General features: G+C 34.1%; 3 protein-coding genes and 1 non-coding gene across 5 annotated transcripts in view; all 4 read right to left on the bottom strand.

The window, feature by feature from the left end:
• Positions 1–2,702: 2,702 nt before the first annotated feature.
• Positions 2,703–5,697, bottom strand: LOC110630587 (receptor-like protein kinase FERONIA). The gene has a single exon (XM_021778137.2). It carries the CDS (start codon positions 5,514–5,516, stop codon positions 2,901–2,903), a length of 2,616 nt encoding a protein of 871 aa, XP_021633829.1. The 5' UTR covers positions 5,517–5,697; the 3' UTR covers positions 2,703–2,900.
• Positions 5,698–7,957: 2,260 nt separating this feature from the next.
• Positions 7,958–10,908, bottom strand: LOC110609793 (receptor-like protein kinase ANXUR1). The gene is made up of 3 exons (XM_043959132.1): positions 10,470–10,908; positions 8,417–9,250; positions 7,958–8,346 (listed from the first exon to the last, which is right to left on the bottom strand). The coding sequence occupies exons 1-3, from the start codon at positions 10,906–10,908 to the stop codon at positions 7,958–7,960; spliced, it is 1,662 nt and encodes a 553-aa protein (XP_043815067.1).
• A 3,319-nt stretch (positions 10,909–14,227) lies between these two features.
• Positions 14,228–18,513, bottom strand: part of LOC110621775 (uncharacterized protein At5g39570) — a 56,853-nt gene continuing 52,567 nt past the window's right edge. For both annotated transcript variants that reach the window (XM_043957046.1, XM_043957044.1), the window contains one exon: positions 14,228–14,489. In XM_043957046.1, coding sequence (XP_043812981.1) covers positions 14,410–14,489 — 80 coding nt within the window. In that variant the 3' untranslated portion in view covers positions 14,228–14,409. The remainder of the gene's footprint in view (positions 14,490–18,513) is intronic.
• TRNAA-UGC lies at positions 15,565–15,637 on the bottom strand. Its single transcript has one exon. It is a non-coding gene; the product is annotated as a tRNA-Ala (tRNA).

Genomic DNA, 18,513 nt, shown 5'->3' with positions numbered 1-18,513 from the left:
TTATTTGTAATAAAAATTTTACTTAAATTTTTTTAAATAAAATTTTAATAATAATAATAATTTTTGTATTCAATTTAAACTACTAATTTTATTTAAATTGAAATTTCAACAATAAAACAAGTTATAAACGTAATTTGTATTATATTTTTTTACATAAAAAATAATAAACTCTTAGATTAAAGGACTGTTTGGTATTATTGTTGAAATTACTACTGAAAAAGTACTTTCTTAAAATATTATTTGAAACATTTTAAAGGTAATTTAAATTAATTTTTGACACAATTTAGTGATGAGAACACCAGAATAATAAAATAATTTTTTTTTTCTAAACTGCTATTTTCAATTCATCTAAATTGGTATTTTTTAAAAAAATAAAAAAAGTGCTTTTTAAACTAACAACCTCAATGCTAAACACTCTTAAAACGTATGGAATGAGTTTGCAGACTTGGCTGTAGTATGGATATTTGTTGAGTTTTTTCTTAATTATTTAAAATTAACAAAATATATAATTTTGAAAAATAATGAATATTGTTTGATTAGAAGTGCAATTTATAAATTTTTATTAATTATATTCCTTTTATCTCCAAAATTAATAGTCTCACTAACCAATTTTCGAGTGCTATAAAATAATAGTTTCAATTCTATATAGACTGTTATGACTGAGTTCCCATATATTCAAGTTAATTATTCAAATTAACACATTTAATTAGAGACATATATGAAAAAAAAATCAATATAAATTTAACATAAGTTTCTTATTTGAAATGCTAAATTTTGAAAAAAAAATTTTTTTTTAAAAATTTTTTTTAAAATTTTTATGTTTATAAAATCAATAATATAAAAATTTAATAATTTTTGTGAGAATTGATTTTAAATTAAAAGTAAATTTTATCAAAATTGTTAAAATTTTACTCTATATAAACTATAAAATAAAAACATATTTAAATTTCAGCTCGCTTTTTAGTCGGCAAAATTCAAAAATTTAAAGACTAACATATTATATAGTTAAATAAGAAAAAAAATATATTTTTTATTATTAAGATAAATTTATTTTAAATTTTAAATTTTAACATAATTAATTCATCAATATTTATATTTTTAAATACTAAAATTTCTCTATAACCGATTCATTCACTGATCTCACCATTCATTTTTACGGTTAAAAGCGTAAAAATATTTTTATTATCTTTTTAAATGTTTAAATTACATTTAAATTTTTAAATTTTAGTATAATTAATAAATCAGTGTGCATATTTTTAAAAATGTTCACTTAAATTCCTCCATCGAATGATCTTTTCAACTATTTTCACTGTTAAAAGTATAAAAATATCTTTATTATATATTTAAATTACATTTGAATTCTTGAGTTTTAATATAATTAATGAATCGGCTCCCATATTTTTAAAAACGTTCACTTAAATTCCTCTATAATCTGTTCTCATCTATTATAATTTAAATATTTTCATCATTCATTTTTTATTTAAAAAATATTTAAATTTTGACTAATTTTTACCTATAATATCTTATTTAATTAATTTTTAATACTTTTTACTCTTAATTTCTATTCATTAAAATATTTCAATATTTATAACTTTAAATTTTTAAAAATTATTTACAACTTCAACTATTTTTAAGTAGTATCAAATAACCTTTAAATAGGTTGTAAATTTTTATAATAAATATTTTAGAAAAAATTATATTTTCAGAAGAAATTTAGCCATTCACTAATTTTGAACTAATATTTATCATGGATAGAATAACGATAATTTTAAACGGATTAAGTATAGAGATATTTAAGGATTTAATTTTAAAATATAAGAACTGATCCATCAATTATACTAAAATTTAAGGATAAAGTATAATTTATATAATATAAAACTATTCAGGAAGGGTTCATGAAGATATTTTAGATATTTACAAATATTTATTCTCTCATCCACCGGTTGACTAACGAAATTATAAAATGAAATACAAGTTAGATAAAATGATTATATATGAATTTAAGTATTCAATTTTAAAAATATAGAAATTAATCAGTTAATTATATTAAAATTTAAAAATTAAAATATAATTTATTATTATTATTATTATTGTAAATTATGTAAATGCGACTTACTGAAAAAACCATCGCCATTTCATTTGAATAATTATTTTATAAAAATAATTAAATTTGATGATTTTTTTAAAATAAATTAAAATTTTAATAATTATAATAAATAATAACTAAAATTCAGTGATAATGGATAAAAATTTCCTATTTTATAAATATGATTAATATAGTTTTATCTATTTAATATATCGAAAAAATTCTCATTTAATTTGAGATTATATGATAAAACAAATTATCAAATTGATTTATATTTAGTTTTCAAATAATAACTTCCAATTAAATATTAATTCATAAATATAATTAAAAATAATAATAAATTGAACTTTGTACTTAGTTAATGATAACTAAAGAGTTTTAATACTTGAACTGAATCATAATAAATAAATTATATATATTAATTTAGTACACTTATTTGAGATTTAAAAATAAAATTTTAAAAGATAAATTAAAATATTAAATTTAATACGACAATTCATAATTTATAAAATTGGTGGTGAGCGCAAGGGGAGCTCGGCCACTGTTATGAATCGAAAAATTGCTTGATGATTTAGATACGAGTCTTTGATTCAGGAGATTTTTTTTTGTTTTTTTGAATAGCTTTGAGGAGAGGGGAGGGAAATCGAAATTTCGCTAATAGGGTTAAACTTTGTAATACAACTTAAAGTATAGATATCCTTAAATCTAAAATCTCAAGTGAAATTTGGACCATAAAGCTTTGACCTGTAAAATAAAAAACTTCGACCCATTAGAACAATTCACACATCCATGGTTCTTGCTCTGCTTCCAATCCTTAGTGGCTGTAACACGGTGTAGTGCTGTTGTCTGTATCCCAAGTTGTGTACGCACTTGTACTAACTTGATCCAACTCGCGTCCACCAGGATTGGTGTACCGAGAAGCATAGAATGATACTTCAGGATACACATATTCACTCCCAGGATTGCTTCTTTCCTCCACAGCATCTGCAGTCTCTTGTAGCTCCAATGCAAATTCAAGCTCTCCCATCACATCCTCCATGCTGGGCCTTTCACTTCCTTGATTACGCACACAACTTTCTGCAATTTCCACATATTTTCTGAAACACTCTGGAGCAATCTTGGCCTTCAAATATGGATCAATTATGATGTAAATTGTTCCATTTCGAATGCATTCTCGTGCCCAATTGGCTAAATTCATCTGCTCATGCTCTAACTTGTGATCTAGTGGTTTTCGACCACATACTACTTCAAATAGAACCACACCAAACGAGTAGACATCAGATTTTTCTGTCAGTTGCTGAAATCGTGCATATTCAGGATCCAAATATCCCCAGGTTCCTTTTACTACTGTACTAACTGCACTGTCGTTCAATCCTATTCTGGACAATCCAAAATCTGAAATTCTAGCAACCCAATTTTCGTCTAGCAAGATGTTGCTCGTCTTCACATCCCGGTGGATGATTGTATGTGAAAGACCAGTATGAAGATAGTGTAATCCGCGTGCTGCGCCGATGCATATCTCAAGTCTTTGCTTCCATGGAAGTGGGTTATTATTAGTTTCGTAGAGATGCTCCCGAAGAGTTCCATTGATCATATAATCATATACAAGTATCATTTCGCCTTCGTCAATGCAATATCCAACCAGGGAGACCAGATTAACATGGTAAAGCTGAGACAGCATCTCAATTTCAGTCTTGAATTCTCGGGCTCCTTGATTTGATGATGAATCTAGACGTTTGATCGCAACTGGGATGGACCCGTATGCAATAAATCCTCTATAAACTTTACCAAATCCCCCAGAGCCGATAAGATTTCCATCGTTAAAATCTGATGTCGCTTCTTTGATCTCAAAAATCGTAAACTGGCGACAAATATCAATCGGTGGTGGTGATGCTTGCGGGATGGGAAGCAAGAATGACTTGTCCTTGGCTCTCGGTTTTCGCCGGTAGACAGATAAAAGTAAAACTATAGTGAAAGCGAATACGACACCCACCACGGCTCTCCTTTGTTTAACGACAAAGAAACAAATAACTAGGGATAGCACTAGAACACCACTAAAAACAGAACAACCAACGATTACAACCAGTGATCCTTTCTTATTAGCCTTTCCTCTAAATTTGGGAAGTCCTTCTAGTGGTGGAGGAGCCGCCAGTACCTCTTGGCCGAAGGAGGCCAGACTACCGTCTGAATTGTTCAACTTGAATATCTCTAGGCCGTTCAAAAACGCATCAGCATATGTATATTTGCCATCATAATGGGGGTGTAAAGCGAGCCACAAGTCATGCTTGCTATGGCTGCCTTTTGGGATCCACACGACGTAGTCTTTGTAGACCGGAACACTGTTACCGCCGGACCAGAGGATTACATCTGCCCTTTCCTCACCTGTTTGATCATTGATGTATATAAAGAACACCACTTGATTAATATCTGTGACCTCAGATCGAAACTCACAAAAATGGAGTCTAAGAAGATAGTTGAAACCAGCATCAACGGAGAAGTACCATGTGAGGTTGTACCTCAGGCTAACGTTCGGATCACCACCCATAGAACGCATAGTTTTATATACCATTACAGGTGCAGTGTAGGGTGGTGTCTTCGCTGTATACTGCACTTTGACATCAAGTGGAATAACTGTGACACCAAGTCCACCCCCAAAGATGTAATTTGAATCTTGAAGCCATGTCCTATACATTCCGGTGTCATCTTTGCTGCTGATATCCTTTCTACCAACATTCAGTCGATAAAATGTCTCAAGAGCAGTAGTGTTATCCAAATAAAATGGGTTATTCTCGGCGCCCACATAAGGAAGTGGATTACCGTTGCCGCTGACATAGAGGTCCTTGGGCATGGAAACAATCTCGATGCCATTTATGAAGGAAAAAGAACTTGGAGATGGAGAGAACGTGAGGTCAAGCTTTTGGTTATCCCACACGGTGATGATATACTCTTTTATGAGGGAGGCGACAGAAGGATTCACAGCAGAAACAGCAAGAGAGGTACTAAAGTTATTAAGAAGAGTGTAATTATTGGCGCTAACAGAGAAAAAAGATTTTGAAATGTCAAGGGTGGAGTAAGTAGCTGGATAGAAGTAGAGACGAACAAACTTTGGGCCAGGGGAGACGGGAAAGGTGTAGGTGAATTGGGAATGAAAAACACGGGCAGTCATGTAAGGGACTTGAGTTACAGATGGGTCTTGCTGAGAAGCTACAAACGCAGATGACGCGGTTTCAGAGTTAGAGGCATGAAATTTGGAGTTGGCATCACCAACCCAGTTGTGTCCATCCAGCGATGTAGAACTAGACGATGCGCCACAATCCAGGAGGATGAGGTCTGGAGGAGTATATGGCTGCGAGTTCTTGATACAGGTGACAGAAGGGAGGAGGTGGAGGAGCAAAACGAGATAGAGACCTGGATGATCTCCGAGAAACATTTGATACTATACGCAAAAGAGGGGGTAGACCGAAAAGCTATTAATATGGATAGTTTTGCAGCCTCAATTACGCTTTGAGGTGAAGCCTTGGCTATGAAAAATGTCTGATGGCCATGTGAATCGGCTGTCTGGTCATTGGTGGCCCAATCCGGAGAGAAAGTGGATCTCTCACCGGCAAAAGTCCAATTTTTTTTTTTTTTTTTTTTTTAAATAGGGATTGATAATGGAATGAGTAGAATTTGAGATTTTAATAAATTTTAAAGAATATTTTTAATTTTGAAGTTAGGTATACGCCTGTTATTTTTCTAACGTAAAAGACTTTTGCTTCTAAAAGAATATTACTATTCAGTTTATAAATTTATGAGAACCTTCTAATTTTAAAAAATTAATTTTACAGTTACTTTCGATAATCATAGCATATTTTTATTTATATATAGGACATGAAAATGCAATATGCACATGTGATTAGAATATATATATATACTTAATTTCTATATTTTTTTAATATTTAAATTAATTTTAGAGTTTATACATATTTTCATTTCTTAATATTAGCTATACTGAACTTCTACTTAGCTAAGTTTTATATAAAAAAATTGCTTATATTTTATCTTTATATTATATAATAACTTTAGTCATATATTATATCATTATCATTTTATATTTATTTTATATTATATAATAACTTTAATCAAATTTAATAATAATTATTATATGCTATACGATATGATAATGATATACCATTGTATAAACTACAAATATCATTATATATTATTATCCTCATGAGTTTTATTATTAATATTATTATTAAATTTTTATTCATTAAGTTTTTGATAATATACATATATAATTTTAATATTCTAAAATATTTAAATATTTTTAAATTTTATTATTTTGGTAAAATTAGAAAAAAATAAAAAAAAATCTAATTTGGACTCTACATTCTGAGATCTCATAGAAGGATAAGAAACATAGTCATATTTGAACTCTAATTTTCAGACGAATTATATTATGGATTATATTATGGTAATAACAAACTTGATGAATAGAGTTCAGCTTTAAAATTCGAGAAATAAATAAATAATTCCAATCTGTCAAAATATACTCGATTTTGATTTTAACTATTTGTATTTAGACAAAAGTAGTACTCTTTAGCACTATAAAAAGAGAACATTCTAATGTATTTGACACCTTCTCTCATCTTTTATCTCCCTTGAACATGTGTGAGTCATGATCATGTATGACTAAATTTTTTCTTTTCAATTAAAGGATAATTAAAGTTTCAATTAAAGGATAATTAAAGTTTTAATTCAATTGAATGTGAGATATATTTGATTTTATTGTTTTCTCAATTATTTTTGGTATTTATATTATTTATGTGTTTATTGTTTATTATTATTCCGTCAGTTGTTGCATTAAAGCGCCGTTACTCAATTGATAGAATGATATATTACTATTCAGATGAACTAAATTCGTAATTATTTAATTATTTTAATATTTAAATTAATTAAATTTATAATTATTTAATTAACTGAAATAAATAATAATTAGATTGCGTAAATAATTACGGATTTAATTAACTTGAATAATAATATATGAGCAATAGCACTTTAATGCAATAATTAACAAAATAATAATAATAAGCAATAAATACAGAAATAGTATAAATATCAATAATAATTAAAGAAACAATAAAATCACTGTTACAATCAGTTGAATTGAAATTAAAATTATACAATATTTTTTATTTTAATTCTTTATTTTCAATTTAATTGTTTTTCTGTTTGAATTAATTTTATTTATTTCTGTACATTTAAAACTTTTCCGTATTAGTCTCTGAAATTCACTCTACTTACTATTATCATAAAATTTATTTTTCTCAGAAATTTAAAATTAATATGCCCACTAGCTTTTAATAAATAAAACTTATAATATTATTAAACTAATTAAATAAAAGTAATAACTTTTTAAATAAATCCAAAGAAAACTCTTTTAAGTTAAATACTATAATTTATTTATATTAATTTAAAATAATAATTCAAATTTATCTAAAATGTCCAATAATATATTTTAATTTTTTAAAAAAAATTTAATTCATACAATTCATCAATTTTAAATTTAATATTATAAAATATATTTGTAATATATTCTCAATTGTAATTATATTACAAAATAAACTTGAATCTTTTTTTATTTTCTTTTTTTTTAATATTAATTTTATTTAGATACTTCTTATTTTAAATATTTATTTTATTAATTTTTTAATATTCATTAATTAAATTTCAGCTTATTATTTTAATTTATACTTTAAAATATGAATTTATTATTATATTATTTTTTAATATTTATCTAATATTTGAAAACATATTATCTTAATAATTCTTATTCTAAAATTAATATAATTGTATTTCAATTAATTTAGGTATTTCTTTTAGATTTTCTTAATAAGATTTGTAATATATTTGTAATATATTCTCAAGGCATATCTCTAGCCTTTGTTTCCATGGTAGAGGAGAATTACTGGTGTTGTAGAGATGGTCACGAAGGGTGCCATTGCTCATATAATCATACACTATCATCATTTCGTGATCTTCATTGCAATAACCCATTAGAGAGACCAAGTGAAGGTGTCGAAGCTGAGAAAGCATCTCTATCTCTGTGTTGAATTCGTTTTCTCCTTGTTCCGAACCTCGGCTCAACCGTATCATCTCTATCTCTGTGTTGAATTCGTTTTCTCCTTGTTCCGAACCTCGGCTCAACCGTATCATCGCAACAATAATGGGATCATCATTAATGGTTCCTCTGTACACATTGCCAAACCCTCCAACACCTATAATGCACAGATTGTCAAAGTTTTTGGTGGCTGCTTTTATCTCGTCTAGAGAAAAACTGCGAAAAACATTTGAGGGTAAATATGAGCGGCGGATCTTGGTGGTCTCCTTCAGAATCCTTGTCTTTTACTCTTCTTAGAACAATCAAGAAGAATAGAAGAGGGATTACAATAACAAAGTCCAATACAACACCAACTACAACGGCAACTACTGTTGTCCTATTGTTCAGTGGCTTTGCTGATGTTGGGATGGACGTTGTCTGAATTTCTGAATTTAGCCATTTAAAAATTTCAATGCCATTCAGGATTGCATCAGAGTATGAGGTATAATTAACTGCAGGATGCAGGGCAATAGATAGATTTTCTAACTTTTTGCTTCCACTCTCTCCCATGGTCACCGCATAATCTTTAAAAGTAGGAAATCCATTTCCACCGCTCCAATCAATTATATCTGCTAATTCAGACTCAGCAAGTTGGTTTGCAATGTATATCTGAAAAACTCTGTCGCCCTTCTGAGTTATTGGCGGCTGAAAGTCACAAAAGTGAAGCCTGATAAAATACGTGGACTCGGAATCAACCTGAAATTCCCAAGTGATATTGTCGTTCTCGTTTGTTTCCCTGTCCATCCCCATGGATCTTCCAGTTTTATAGACTAGGTCTGGTGCAGCAAAACGAGTAAAGATGGTATATCTGAGTTGAATGGCGCTGTTAAAAAGGAGAGCACTTGGTTCTGAGATTGTCAAGCAGTCCTCATCGCTGAGCCAGCTTCGAAACAGGGCAGAGTCATTAAGGGGTGGAATAAAAGCCCCGCCCACATTTATTCTGTACATTACCTCTGAGACAGCGTTGTTTTCCAGGCCGACGGACTGGTTCTGGCCAACCAATTTCACCTCCGGATTATCCCCTGCAGTGTAATAAAGATTGGTAGGCAAGACGCCATCTCAATCCCGTTGATGAAAGCATATATATCATCCATACCAAAACTGGGAGTGAATGTCAAGTTTAATATTCGATCATCTTCCACATTTAGCCAGAATTCTCTAAAGAATGGATTGTTATAAAATAGATTGTTTTAATAAGTTGTGAAATGGAAAATAAATAATGTTACGAAGAAATATTACAAAACTTTTCAAATATTTATATTATGAAAAATTTTAATTTAAACACAAAGGATTTTACTGAAATATTTTAGAGAAAATTTAAAATTAATAAATTATATTATAAATTAATATTTATTTTAACAAATATCTAAAAATGATAAGAAGGGAGTATGAAATTTAATCGAACGGATATCAACAATCATAGACAAATATGAGAGTTGTGATATTTTAAAAATTATAAAAATAAAATTAGTATTATTGTAATTTTTTTATCATATTATTATAAGTAAATCCCTGTAAAGTATGGAAAATGATATTGAAATGATCCAATGAGTGAATAACAAGTGTGCAAAAATCTTCTCTTTAATTCTCTTACTTTATTCAACTTTAAAAAAGTGCGTGGAAAATTCTGAGACCGTGGAACATGGGACATCGGGAAAGACCTGAAAGGTCTTCGGTTCTATGCTTGTCCGCATCCACTTAAAAGAATCTTTGGCGAAAGAGAAAAATCATATGAATCCAAAAACATACAAAATATAAAAATTAAAAAAAAATTAAAAAGATTTTTGACAATGTCATGCTACGCGACAGAAACCAAGTGGAGTATCATTGTTGTCATTTTTAGTGGAAAAATGGAGCTCCCAAACAATGGACAGTATTATAAAAAAAAAAAAAAAAAGAAAACTTGTAAAAGTCTACCGTCAATGCATTTCTGATAAAAGTCTTATTTTTCAATTTTTTATTTGATTTGGAATAATTAATTTAAATTATTTAATAATTTTTAAATTAATTATATAAATGTTATAACTTTTTCTTCTTGTGGATGTAAGACGGATCACTCCTCGTCCCTCTCCCGTCGGGCTTCCTCCAGAGAGGACAGCTGGGCTGAAACTTCATCACGATGGGATTCTGCCGCAGTTGTCCTCCCGTCAGCCCTCTTCACAGCCTCTCGCGTCCAAACTAGCTCATCCTTGAGGTCCTTCAAGCGATTCTGAGTCGCGGCGAGCTAGCCTCGAGCATCACCTGAGGCCACAAGGTTTTCCTCGAGACGGGCCTCCTCAATTTGGCGATCCACGATGCTTCGAAGGGTCCAGTCACGGGCATCGATCTCCATGAAGACGCCCGTCACTTGGAGAAAGGAAGAGACAATAATAGAATTATAAAGCAATGAAGGCAAAAACGACACAGAACGAAAAACAAAATAAAGACAGATTACCATGAGAAGCATCTCCCTAATCGTATCCCCCAGCTCCTCCCGAGTTCGAGAGCGAAAGGCCACCTGCTCCCGAGTATTATAGGCTAAAAGGCCGGTGAGAGTAAGCAGGCGTGGGTCTGAAGCATCCGTGACCCCACCAAACATTCTCTCCCACAACAACTTGACAACAATGCTTGCTGGGGACTGAGGAGTGATCTCGTCAGCGCTCAACACCTCGTTATCAAGGGTAGAGGATAACAGCCCCATGGGCGCTTTCTCCTTCTCCACAGGAGGGAGCACGGGGGCAGGTTGCTGGGACGCTTAAGCTTTCTTCGAAGCTGGAGCCGCAGTGAGAGCCTCCGCAGAAGGAGCTCGCTTATCTGTGGTCTCCTTGAGAGTAACAGCACCATTGGCAACAACCTTCTTGGGGCAAGGAGCAGCAGAAACAGTCCTGGACTTGGCCCTCTCCTTAGAGGTGCCCTTGCCAATAGGGGCGACCTCAGCTGCAACCTCCGGGGCGCCCTAGCCTGCCAGGACGACCTCACCTCCACCCTCAGGAGCCCTCTCCTCGGTTAGAATGACCTCGGTATTCTCCTCAGGAACACCTTCAGAAGTAGGAGCGACCTCAGTCCTCGCAGGTTGCACGTCCTCAGCTGACCCCTCAATAACTATAAGCCCCTGAGAGGTTGGAGTTGAGGCCTGCTTGGATTTGGAGACCGTGGAAGATCGAGGGGAAGAACCGGACTTGTTGCGGCGGGGAGACTTGGGAACCCCCGAGTGAGGATCCTTAGAGCCTGACTTTGGGGCACCAGAGGAGACCGGAGCAGGAGGAATGGATCAGCCAGCTGACCTAGGGGAGATAATTTGAGCGACCTCCCGAGTCGCATCGGCTACCGACTGGCCAGCTCGGAAAGCGTCCAGAGCAGCCCTCATGTTCTCCCGAGAAAGAACGAAGTTCTTGGAGGGTTTGATCTTATCCATAGGACGCTTGGAGGCTACAAAAACAAAAAACAGAAAATCCCAAGGGTTAGAAAGACATTCGACGAAAATTGAAAAGGGAAGACAAGACAATTAAACAGAGTAAAATAAAATACCCGCGTCCCTACAGTCTTGAAGACTGGAGACGAACATGCATTTCTCGACATTATACTTCTGCTTAACAGAAGTCAGCCGGAGAAAGCCGACCTGCTCAGAAAGGGTTAGCTGGGGGAGATCATTGCAGCCCGGAATGACGTCCCTCCAGGGGAGGCCCACTTGCCAAGATGACCCTAAGCCTCCTTTCAACTCCACCACAGTGAACCCCTCTGTCCAGCCTTTGATTGAGTCTTTATGACCCGAGAAAATGTACAGCCCTCCTCGAGGGGTAAAGTAGTAAAATCCCTTACTCGCTTGGACCAGTCGAAAAAAGGTAGCAAATAAACGAGCTGTAGGCGTGAGACCCAGCTCAGACTAACAAACTCAAAGGAGCAAATGAAAAGAATCGAGTTGGGAGCAAGCATCCGAGGAGTTATTCTGAAGTACCGGAAGACCTCAATGTAGAAAGGTGAAAAGGGAAAAGTTAAGCCATATTCGCGTTGTTTGAGAAAGAAAACCAAACTGCGGTCTTTTTGAGGGTCGATTAGACCAGAGAGAGGAAGATCGGGAAGAACAATTCTCTCATTAGGAAGGGGAGCCCGGATATGAAAGAGAGGGGTATCCAGATACTTTCGAGATAAGAAATTTACAAGGGAAGAAGAGGTAACATTAGACTGTAGATTAATGACGTCGGGAAGTTTAGAACCTTCCATGGCAGAACAAGAGATGTACCTTGAAGATGGCTTCGCAGGAATACGAGAGGAATGAAGTGGAGAAGGAGAATTTCTGTAAAGATTTGGGGTTTTGAATTTTGAAATCAGTAAAGCGAGGAAAAGACATTTTGATAGGAACCGTCCTAGAGCCGCGCGGTTATAATGAGTTCTAGGGATTTACCCCCTCATCACTTATACAATAACTGCTGAGAAGGCAAAGGGGCAATTGATGACCGCCGAACCTCACCACTCTAGTATGGGGGCAGGCCCGCGAAAATGGCATTGGTCCAAGGCCCATGAAGCTATCCTTAGGGGTGTGCATCGGTCGGTTCGGTTCGGTACCGAATCGAATCGGCCAAAACCGATTTAACCGAATTATTTCAAATTGTAAACCGAACCGAACCAAATAAAATAGAAAACCGAATCGAACCGAACCGAACTAGTTCGGTTCGGTTCGGTTCGAAATCGATTTTTGTCTGTATCTCCTTACACTGTCCAACAGATGACGATTCAGGTTTTGCACTAAATTACAGTTCTATTGCACATTACCGTTTTGCTCACCACAATCTTGCAACGACCCATAAATTTCTTATAATAAAGGAGCTCCCACATTCAGAAATATAGTAATAAGAAAACAACAACAGCTTTGAATATGTGGGTTTAACAGTTTTGATATATAACCAAAAGGAACTTACAAAATAATTCTAGAAAAATAAATCATAATTGAAAAAAAAACTTCTGGGTAACAAATTCACCTAGAAAAATACACAGCTTTGAATATGTGGGTTTAACAACCATATCACTAAAGAAACTCAATTTTAAAATTTTTTATGGGAACTTCTAATCCATTGTTTTCGATTACTAAACAAAGCACAATCCAAAAAAGGGTATTTATAGTGAAAGCATAAGGAGTAGTTTTGAAAATAGAAAGGAATTACCTTGGAAGGATCTACCTTCTGAAAATTCTTGACGACGGAGACAACACGATCTGCGACATCGGATTTGTAAGGAAGGAGCCCCTCACGAGAGAGACGCGAGCGATGGCCGTGAGAGAGAGATGCGAAGGATGGAGAGAAGAGACTCTGGCTTTGGCGAGTGGGTGGCAGGGTGGGTGGCCGGTGAGTGGGTGCTGTGGGACTGACGATCGGGTGGGTGGGTGGCCGTGGCTGCGGGACTGAAGCGGCGAAGGATGGAGAGAAGAGACTCTGGCTTTGGCGAGTGGGTGGGTGGCCGCGGCCGGTGGCTGGTGGGTGGCTGTGGGACTGGCGACTGGGGTGGGTGGCCCTGGCTGCGGGAGACGCGAAGGATGGAGAGAAGAGATTTGGTCTGTGAAAGAGATGAAGGTCGGTGGCTGTATACGGGATGGAAACTGGGAAGTGTGCCGAAGTGATATAGCCCTATAATAAAACGGAGCGTTTAACGTTAAATTCGGTCGGTTCGGTTCGACCGAACTATTTTGTCTCCAAAACCGAACCGAACCGACCAACCCGAAATTTTTAAAAATTAAAACCGAACCGAACCGATTTTATTTTAAAACCGAACCAAACTATTAAATTAAATCGGTTCGGTCGGTTATTTCGGTTCAAACCGAACAGTGCTCACCCCTAGCTATCCTGACAGGAGGGTCCAGCCATTTCAGCCCTGACTCAGTCTCACCCAGTGGACCGGACCTCTCATAAGTCCAGACCTACCCATCACGAGCTCTTCTCGATAACGTGACAGGAGGAAGGACAGCAGATACAATCACCTCGCAGTCATATCTACCCGCGTGCTGAGAGAAATTAAATGGCCGCCTAGCGTGAAAAAAGCGTCTGACACTTCCATATATACGAAGTTGCATGACAAAAACGGATGGTACCCTAACATTGATGCCGTTAGGCGTCACAGACAAAAAAAATAAAAATAAAGGAGGAACGTCTTCCACTCCATCTAACTAAACTTAGATGATCATTATAAATCCTATTTTTTAAATCTTAGAATATCATCCCTCTTCGTCATCCGAATCGCGCCTTTCATACTCATCTCCTCGCCTCCCATGATTATGCCTCCTTGGTGACTCATCTCCATAATCGGAGTCGGGCCTTGTCCTTTCATGCTGGGACCCATAACCAGGCTCAGGCCTAGCATCTACAAACACATCCCTTCCATGGGCACCGCCGTGAGCTGGGCGAGGTCGGGGCTTTGGACGGGAATAGCTAGTGTATTCCTCCTGGAGATGGTCGTCGGTGTAGGCGGAGGGCTTGGCGTACGAGGAGAAGTGGGGGCGATCGTAGTCGATCTCATCAGCGGAGGAGCTGTTTGGGTAGCAGGTCTCCTCAGACGGTGGGGTGGGACGGCCGTATGTCAAGGCAATGTCGTATCCTCCTCCATACGGTGTCGGATCATACTCGTCGAAATCGTTAACATCGTCTTCGTTCCTCGTATAGTACGGCAGTTGAAGAAGGTTCCAACGAACAAGTCGATAATTACGAAAGGACAAACGGAGTGGGGGCCGTTTTATAGCGTTCCGTTGCTTTATAAGATCGACGAAACGGTGACGTTTGCAGAAACGGAGGGGAGCTTTTTACGTGAATTTGGTTTATGGTGATTTATCGGATCTCCACAGCCCTCTCTTTGGGGATCTCGCCTTCCACAATTTTCCCATTAAAAAAATGTATTAATATATAATTTACTAAAGAAATTTATCAGAATCTTTTATTATATTTAACATCAAGTTTAATAATTTAAAATAATAAATCTAACGTCATCAATTTTATTTAGCTATATTCTTTCTGTACTATTTTAATTCCGTAGGAATAGAAACCATCAATTGACTTATTAGATAAAAAAAATTATCAAACAAACATTAGAGCTTTGTTTAGAATACAAATTTTATAAAAATTCAATTTAATTAATTTTTTAATTTTTTTAAATGAAAGAATTTAAATTTTTTTAAGTTAAAAAATATTTTAAAAGAAATTAAAATTTTATATGATTTTAGATCTTTTCAAAATAAATCATAAACAAGAGTGATAGAAAAGAAGCCATGCAGTGTGCCAGTGTCTGAACCAAAATCAAATTATCATCGAACTTGCAAACCGCTTCGAAAATTACATTAAAGAACAAGGGAAAAAATTATATTAAAGATAAAAAATATTGGAGATGCGGGGAATCGAACCCCGTGCCTCTCGCATGCAAAGCGAGCGCTCTACCATTTGAGCTACACCCCCTGGGGCTGTCCTTTAGCTTAGAAGCATATAATAGCTGGATCTTGTTTTGGATCATTACAAAATAATAATTTAATGACAAAGTAACATAAAGAAGATGATGTATTAAAAGAAAAAATAAAATTTACTATTTTTATTATATTTTTTAATTTTATATAAAAATAATTGTAAATTTATTATTATGAGAAATATATATATAGAAAAATAATTATTTAATTTATGTAATTTAATGAAACTCATTAATTAGCTCCTGTGTTTTTAAAATCATACTAAATTGCATATCAAATTATAACTAATTAACTAAGAAGATCTCTATTCATTTTAAGCATTAGTGAGTTATGAAATATTGCCCTTGATCCTTTTTACAATCCTTAATTTAACTAAACTCTCAAAATAAAAATCCCTAACCTCTTTGTTAAATAATTCTCCACTGTTCTACAAAACTAAATTTTAAAAAAGAAAAGGCAAATAACTTGAGCAAAGAAACTATACATAGTTTTAAATGCTATAATATAAGAACAACGTTGCAGTGAAAATGAAAGGAATGGGAATGATTGAGGGATCAAAGATATTTTTGGATTAAAAATTATTCTCTTAGTTTTGTTTGACCATTTTGACTAACAGCAAATGAATCTTAATTTAATGGATGGATTTTCTTAGTTAATTAATCGTAACTTGTTGTGGGAATGTAAAAATACAATAACTAACTAATAAAATTTTACTAAATTAAATTAAATTATCAATTATCTAAAGTCATATTCTACCAAGAGAACATGTATAGCTTATCTATATTAGATTGGGAGTTGAGACTCCAAAGTATGTAAGCTTGACCACCTTATTTATGTTATTCTTACAACTGGTAATAAACTTATTAACGTGGTACATAATTTTGCTCTTTCAAAAAAAAATTGAGACTACGGTACTAAAGAAACATAGAATAAAAAGATTTGTGTACAGTAATGAGATATAATAAAAAGATTAAGTTTGCAGATGGTTGAAAGTGACAAGGTTATGGAGTCGATTATCAGAAGTTCTGGGTTTGTGTTCTTAAGAGGAGAAAATTAATTTGTTTTGGTTTGTGTTTGATCAATTATGATTCGTTGTGAATGTCTGTTTTCTTGAGGAGTTTTGGGTTTGTGTTATCATGGATATGTATTCTGGATTCAAGTTTAGTTTATGGAATTTGTTCTCTTTCTGTATTGATTTACCAATTTTATATTTGAGTAAGTATTTAAAATATAAACATTGATAGTTATTATTAAAATTGAAATTATCACTTTAATTATTTTGGCAAAAACTTGGGCCTATTTGACTTGATCAGAAACTTGAGGGCATTACGTATTTGGTAAGAAGATAAAAATGGGCTTAATTGAACATCAGCAAAAAGGTTCAGGGCCTTGGTTGCACTTTATTCCTTTTTTTGGGTTAAAAACGAAAGGTTGGCAGCCAGAACGTTGTACGCCAATGCACTGTCAGTAACTCGTTTTCTACTGACTCAAATAGCCTTTTGTAAGAGAAAGAAGCAAGTAGCGATTTAAAACCTTACACTGGCAACTCAACAGAACTTAAGCATAAACTTAACACACCTAAACCAAGGAGACAGAGAGAGGGAAAGGGTGTCCAAAGAAAAGGGAAGCAAAGAGCAGTATAATGCATGACATGTTTCTTGGATTCCTCTTGCTGATAATAACAAAATATGACTACAAACAAGGAAGTTAATGGGTTGAGGCCTGAGTATGTAGCCGGATAGAAATATAGACGAACAAACTTTGGTCCAGGCGAGACTGGGAACGTATATGTGAATCTGGAATGAGAAATCCGAGCTGTTGTATAGGGTATAACAAGGGTGACAAGAGGGTCTAGTGAGGAAGGTTCAGATGCTGGTGGTGGTGTAGGAGAGTTGGAAGAACCAAGATATTTGGAATGGGTATCTCCTTCCCAATTCCGACCGTCTAATGAGGTGGTATTAGATGGTGTGCCACAGTTGAGGAGTATTAAATCGGTGGGAGTATAAGCAGGCGGATTTTGCATTGCGATGGCCAAAAGGAAGAGATTAAGGGAAGAAAGCATGTAGGGCGTGAGAGTGAACATGTTTATGTTTATTTTGGCAAAACAAGATGTGGAGAGAGGAGCGCAGCCCTTGGCTGAGTTGAGATTCAATTTAAGTACACAAACAGCAAAATTATCAGGTGCACTACGCTTTATTTATTATTATTTTTTTTATAGAAAAAAAATTTTCTTCTAAATATGTGTTTAATTTTATGAGTTTTTATATTTTTTTATACCTTATTTAAACTGGACTTTTTAAGTCAAATTTGTGCATTCATCATGGTGGAACACTTCAAACTGAAACATTTTAGGCTAAAAGGCTGGTCTCTAATGCTCACCACTAAACCAATCCCTTGGTGCCAAATTTCCAATTTTCAAGAGTAAAACTAAGAGATTACAAAAATTAATGCTGAATTATGAAACATATACACACAACAGAGGTAAAAGGGGAGACTCCTCGAAATGTAAGGTTGAAGTTGCTTTCTACTTGTGCTCTCATATGCTGGAAAATCAGTGGACAGCCGAAGACCGAGTCCATGGCCGGTGTTTGCACGCGGTAATTGAATTCATATCAATCTGGCTTTTTGCTATTTTTATTTTTTTTCTTTTTTCCAAGCCAGTGACATGGCATGTGACTTGGTTTTTCCAAAGACCAAGTCCATGTTTCCTTCCAAAATTCATTTCTTCTTTTCTTTGCTCTTTAGACACGGTAGTAGGTCGCTTTTTCCTCCTACAGAATATGTACATATATTTTCTTTTTTTAATTTTATAATCTTTTCACATTTGTAAAAGTACATTTTTTTTCTATATTTTTAATATAAATATATGTA

The sequence above is a fragment of the Manihot esculenta genome, chromosome 1, assembly GCF_001659605.2.
Source record: "Manihot esculenta cultivar AM560-2 chromosome 1, M.esculenta_v8, whole genome shotgun sequence".
NCBI lineage: Eukaryota > Viridiplantae > Streptophyta > Magnoliopsida > Malpighiales > Euphorbiaceae > Manihot > Manihot esculenta.
This window is presented reverse-complemented; position numbering and strand designations above follow the sequence as displayed.

What these genes read in the sequence shown, in the direction of transcription:
- LOC110630587 (XM_021778137.2), bottom strand. Translation starts at nt 5,516, where the DNA reads ATGTTTCTCGGAGATCATCCAGGTCTCTATCTCGTTTTGCTCCTCCAC.
- LOC110609793 (XM_043959132.1), bottom strand. Translation starts at nt 10,908, where the DNA reads ATGGGGCTGTTATCCTCTACCCTTGATAACGAGGTGTTGAGCGCTGAC. An exon ending in GGAAAACCTTGTGGCCTCAG is followed by an intron (nt 9,251 to 10,469) that starts GTGATGCTCGAG and finishes ATTACACTGCAG; the next exon opens with GGGATAATCCGGAGGTGAAA. An exon ending in GCTCATATTTACCCTCAAAT is followed by an intron (nt 8,347 to 8,416) that starts GTTTTTCGCAGT and finishes TGTGCATTATAG; the next exon opens with GTGTTGGAGGGTTTGGCAAT.